The 5,595-nt window shown below is 55.2% G+C and overlaps 1 protein-coding gene across 1 annotated transcript; it reads right to left on the bottom strand.

The window, feature by feature from the left end:
* Positions 1-621: 621 nt before the first annotated feature.
* Positions 622-4,969, bottom strand: SIRT3 (sirtuin 3). Its single transcript, XM_010167750.2, has 6 exons — positions 4,773-4,969; positions 3,931-4,163; positions 3,669-3,769; positions 3,308-3,469; positions 2,679-2,888; positions 622-830 (listed from the first exon to the last, which is right to left on the bottom strand). Exons 1-6 carry the CDS (start codon positions 4,913-4,915, stop codon positions 810-812), a joined length of 870 nt encoding a protein of 289 aa, XP_010166052.1. The 5' UTR covers positions 4,916-4,969; the 3' UTR covers positions 622-809.
* Positions 4,970-5,595: the final 626 nt, after the last annotated feature.

Raw genomic sequence — 5,595 nt, 5'->3', positions numbered from 1 at the left:
TTCCACGCTATTCCAGCAGCTTGAGCTGGTGTCCCCGAACAGGAATGGAGGGCAACCCCCCCGCCCGGGACAGCATTCGTCCCCTGATTAGCAGAGATTTCATCTGAAGAATAAACACTACAAGCCTGCAGCAGCTGAGGGATCATGACTAAGAGAATCTGAGGAGGAGCTGTGGAAGGGGTTGGTAGATGCTCAGTCCGGTGGGGGCAGCTGGAAAACTCACTCCAGGCTGTCCTGCCCTAAGGCCTGACCTTCATGGTACTTTCAACCTCTGTCCCTTGAAAAGCAGGTGCCCTGAGGGTCTCTGAGGCTGGATGGCTCAGGAAGAGGGAGAGCAGATGCACAGCTTGTCTGATGTTGCTGGCACGAGCCCAAGAGCTCCTGGTCACTTGCTGGTGAAGCTGTCACCACTGGGCATTGTCACACGGCGTGCTGGTGGGTGCTTGAGCCAGAGCTGTGGAAGAGGAAAGTCTGTCCTAGTGGGTGCTGAGATGAGGTGAGACCAGGAGGGAACGTGCTCAGTGGGTCCATCGGCTGTTCTGAGGTCTCAGGTAGCAAAGCCCTCGTGTGCAGAACCAGCGTTTGGGCTTCGCTCCCTTCGCGGGTTGGGGCCTCTGCTCTGCTCCCAGGCTGGCCTGAGCCACCAGCATCCTCCCCGGCACGCCAGTGCTGTGTGGATTTGCTGCTGCAGAGCCGGACGGCCTCTCCCGCAGCTCCCTGCCGTGATCTCCTTCTCTGCCCACGCTGGGCACGACACCATCTCCTTTAGAAGGCGAAGGTGGCTCCCCAGCAGCAGGGAGCCAGCTCTCCTATTTGTCTTTTGCATCCAGCTATAAATAGAAAGACCACAGGGTGTTTGCTCGGGGGTTCCAAACCCTCCAGCCCGTCAGCTCAGCCAGCGCCGCTTCCAAACACCAGAATCTCAGAGCACGGAGCAGTTTGTTCTTCAGGCTTCACCACGTTTGCATCAGCTTTGTCATCAGTGACCTAGAGCAGCTGAGGGCTGGCTGATCTCCTACAACTGCAAAACGGCTTGTAGTGCAAAAATCAAAAACTGACCAAAGGGCTAATAATTCCTGTTCATTCCTACCCCAAAATCTGGTGAAAATAAGAACAACCTGAATGTTAAAATGGGGATCTCAAAGCCAGATTTCCTCCCGGGTCAGAAGTTGTGTACGGACAGTGTAGCTGTTAAAAATAGAACTGGATTCTTATTACAGGCAGTTGGCAGAGCCTGGGGCAGAGTAGGAGCCGTGACTGTTTACACAGAGGAGATGGCCCAGCCCACAGGTTCCACCTTCTGCTTAAATTAAAAAGAAAAAATAAAAGTTTAAAAAGTGTTTGATGCCAAATGTGGAAAAATCCTCCCAGCAGGTCTGCAGTAATGTGATAATTAATGTTAGCACTGAACTGGAATTAAGAACTTGCTCTCCTACAATTTCTCACTTCTGAAGATCTCCAAAGGTCACAGGGAAATAAACCATCAGCAGGGGAAGAGAGTCCAGACTTGAGTTAACAACTCAGTGCTGCCATTTTTTCCCCCCCCGGGCCCCTGCCCCCCCGGGCTCCTGCCCCCGGCTCCTGCCCGCCGCTCGCTGTGTGTCCGAGCGCTGCAGCGCTGTGTTTGGTCTCAGACACAGCGCAATTAGAGCCTCCCTTTCGTTACTACTGTTACTTATTTCTCACAATGGCCAGAAAAACCACTAGAAATGGAACCAAAGCAATTAAACAAATGTACAGAAGGATGAAAACTCCACTCTGGTGGTGCCCGGCTCGGCTCCTTGGTTTAGCTCAGCGGTTACTGATGTTAATGTGCCATTAACAGGGAAAAGCAGTGGAAAACCCAACACCTGGGCAGCAGCTTTGGCACCAGGCGCGTGCCCAGCAGGGTCTGCAGGCTCGGTGGGGTGTCCCAGTCTCCTGCACACACCTGAGGGAAGTGGTGCCTGGAGAAGGGAAGCTTGAGTGCAGAGGTGAGTCTTCTGCTGACTCACAACGTTGCACTGGATTAATTTGGTACAGGTGACATGGGATTTTCTGGTTGGTGACTGTGCCTTCATCTATGGGGCTTTTTCAGTGTGTTTGGGGACAAATAATAATAATTTAAAAAAACTTAGTAGAGAGGTTTGCTGCCTGCAGAAGCACTGAAGCACCCTCAACCCAAAGCCCAGCCTTTTCCACATTCTTCCCGTTTCATCTGAGGTCGGCAGCTCCGCATCCTCCCCTTCGGTACCACTGAAATACTCAGCAACACAGCACGCTGCTCTGTGGCACCTTCCCTGTGAAATAGCACTGCAGTTTGAATTGGTTTTTAACCTTTTTGCGTTTGCTGCCTGCAGAAGCACTGAAGCACCCTCAACCCAAAGCCCAGCCTTTTCCACATTCTTCCCGTTTCATCTGAGGTCGGCAGCTCCGCATCCTCCCCTTCGGTACCACTGAAATACTCAGCAACACAGCACGCTGCTCTGTGGCACCTTCCCTGTGAAATAGCACTGCAGTTTGAATTGGTTTTTAACCTTTTTGCACTTTTCTGTGGTCCTTTTCTCTGAACTCAGGCTGCGAGCGTGGCGATGTCTGTGGTGCAGCTCTGAGCCCAGCAAGCACAAACCTGCTCCCCCTGGAATAACACCAGCACAAGGAAGGAAGATGCTGAGGGAGGGAGATGGGGCTCTTCCCACCTTTTCTTTTTCCTTCTGAATCAGTGTTTGCATCTCTTCATTCCAGTCCAGCAGCTCCACCAGCTTCTCAACCCCACTGACCACGTCCCCGAGCTGGGCTACGTCATTGTAGCGTTGCTGCCAGGCGAAGGGGCCTACGAGATCTCGGTTGATAAGGACTCGGGGGATGGAGCCACGAACAGCTCCTGCCAGGCTGGCAAAGGGCTCCACCTAAAGAGAGGACACCCGAAGGAGCAGAGAGAGAGGGTCACCCTGCTGAGGGACACTGCGGGCACGGACTCGCTGCACGCTAAGCTCGTCACCGCTGTGTCTCACGGTTTTCCCACCATGGGCTGAGCTACCCCAGCTCTGAACAGGTCACAGATGTCACCTGGTATCTGGTGGCCTTTCCTCAGGTAGCTGCAAAGCTCCTCTCTTGCTCTCCACTCTTAGCAGGAGCCTGTGAGGTTTTCAGAGGCTGAGTGCACAGGCCCTATTTCTTACCCTGCCACCTCAAACTGTACCTCGATAACCCAGTTTCTCGCCTTCTCCTCTCAAGCCTCTCTCTCCGCCAGAGCCCCCTGCCTCTGGGGGGCTGTTTTCTGTGCGCCTTTTTCTCCCGTGAGCAGGGGTTTCCCTTAGTCCCAGACCTCCAGGGACGTCCCGATGACGAAGAGCAGGTCTGCCATGGGGAAGTCTGTCACGTGCAGGAAGAAGCGCTGCGGGAGCTCCTCGCCAAAGAAGACAATGTCGGGCTTGATGACTCCGGTGCAGACGGGACAGCGAGGGACCTTGTCTGCCATGACGTCCCCCTGAAGCAAGAGCACCCAACACCACTCGTTACAGGGCAGCACGGACCTGCACAAGCAGGGTCAGGACCACAATGTGTCCTCGCAGCAACATCCTGCCCAAGTCTGGGCCCCTCCAATAAAACCTCTTGGCCCCGAGGGCAAGATAACAGGCCTGCAACAGGTTCTCCTTGTGATAATCTATGTGTCTGTGACCACTCACCCTGAAGTCCTCTCCTGGGAACTTCCTTCGACAGACCGTACAAGTGGCAGTGGCAAAGGTGCCGTGGGCTTCCACCAGCTTATCGGGAGGGATCCCAGCAGCTGGAACACAGCGTGGGGGAGAGGATCAGCTCAGCGTGAGGTGACTGAACCAGGAGTGCTACGCTCACTGGGCATTCCCCCAGCCCTGCCTCCTGTTCTGCCTCCCACCCTCACCTCTTCCTGGCACTCTGCTGCTGAGAGAGGAGGAAGAGGAAACTCACCTCTCTCCAGCCCGTCAATGTTCTGGGTGTAGAGGCGCAGGAGGAGCCCTTTGTCGTGCAGGAGTCTCAGGAAATAGTGGGCGTAGTTGGGTCTGTAGTTGCCAGGGTAGAGCTCCTTGGCCAAGGTGAAAAAGGGTTTAGGGTTGACAAAGAAATACATCAGCTCAAAGATGGCTTCAGGGTAAGGGATGTTGTACTGCTCGAGGTTACTGTAGAGGCCGCTCCCCGGGGACCTACCAAGAGAGAAGAGTGGGGCTGGTAGTCAGAGTGCAGGGAGAGATGCCACCCACCACCGAGCCAGAGCAAAACACAGCAGAGCAGCCAGGCCCTTGGCTCCTCTCTGGCTGCTTTGTGCTGTCCTTTGGGTGTCAAGAGAGCAGCTGAAACCACCTCTGCACAGCAGGAGAACCTGCCTCACACCCCTGCTCCACTGCCACCCCGTGTTCTCCTGGATGCAGGGGTGTGTGTGCAGTCGGAGGAAGGGACGGGCCAGGCTGGCACGTGGTGAGGAACACGCTCTCTTCTAGCTGGAGCATCTCCAGCCCGCGCCATGGCCACGTCGGCTCTTCTCTGGTGGCTGAGGTGGTGCCGTGAGTGCAGCCACAGAAACAAGCAGCACGTACAACTTAACTGTCGTGAAGACCTGGGCCAAGGAACGGCCCAAAGCCTGAGCGGTGCCGGCCTGCCTGTGGCTGGAGCAGGGGGATCAGCAGGCACGGAAACTCCAGTCTAGCCTGGCACAGATCAACGACACGGAGGAAGAGTAGCAGGCACCAGCATCACCTCAGCTGAACATTCTGGCCCTCCCAGCACTGAAGAAGGATAAATGCCAGAGGCATTACCTAAAATCCGGGATGCCACTGGGGGTGCTGATCCCAGCGCCAGCCATCACCACCACTCGCCGACACTCCTTCTTCCCAATCAGCTCTGCCACGTCCTGCAAGGTGAGCTTCTGCTTCCCGCCGTCACCTCCCCACCTGCCCATCCCCAGGATGGCTCTGGCAGCAGCAGACAAAGAGAAGGGCCTGGTCCCTTGGATCCTGCTTGGAACAGAGAGGAAGCACAGCTGGCAGCACTGACAGCAGCTTCTGCTGAAAACTGCTCAGGGGGAGAAAAATACCCCGAGAATTTTGCAGAAAGCTCGTCAATGGGCAGGACTCTCTGCTGGAACTTAACAAGGGGAGAGCTTAACTGTTAGTCTAACCCATTCCCCGGGAGGAGATACTTTCCACAGCACCTTCTTATGCAGATCTAGAAATACCAAATCACTGGTGCCCCGTGAGAGGGGTTGATTTGGGCAGGGGGTGGGCACAGGGCTGTGGGAGCAGTGCTGCTGGGACTCACGAGGCTCACGGTCGATTTACACTGCTCTGGGGTTTTCTATGTCCTGAGTTTCAAGAAGTTTCTAACAGGGTGATGTGGTCACCCTGGGACAACGGTGCCCAGGTGAGCACAGACATTTTCATTTCTCAACTTCCCCCGAGGGCTCTGCCTCGAGAGAGCTCCACGTGCAAACGCCTAAAGGAATCGCAGGTCAGCGCTACGTACAGATGGGGCTGAGGAGAGTCACTGTCATCTCAAGGAACAGCTTCTCCCCAGACAATTTGTCCCTGCTGGTGCAGGACATTGTGAGCAGTCCAGAGAGGGCGTGGGAATGCAAAGAGC

This window comes from Antrostomus carolinensis, unplaced genomic scaffold, assembly GCF_000700745.2.
Source record: "Antrostomus carolinensis isolate BGI_N321 unplaced genomic scaffold, ASM70074v2 scaffold27985, whole genome shotgun sequence".
NCBI lineage: Eukaryota > Metazoa > Chordata > Aves > Caprimulgiformes > Caprimulgidae > Antrostomus > Antrostomus carolinensis.
The sequence above is the reverse complement of the archived record's forward strand: the minus strand, read 5'-3'. Positions and strand labels throughout refer to the sequence as shown.

Coding starts and splice junctions, on each gene's coding strand:
- SIRT3 (XM_010167750.2), bottom strand. CDS start 4,915: ATGGGCAGGTGGGGAGGTGACGGCGGGAAGCAGAAGCTCACCTTGCAG. Junction 2,889..3,307: donor TCATCGGGACGTCCCTGGAG/GTCTGGGACTAA, acceptor TCCTCTCTTTAG/GTGGAGCCCTTTGCCAGCCT. Junction 831..2,678: donor TTCAGAAGGAAAAAGAAAAG/GTGGGAAGAGCC, acceptor TTCTATTTATAG/CTGGATGCAAAAGACAAATA.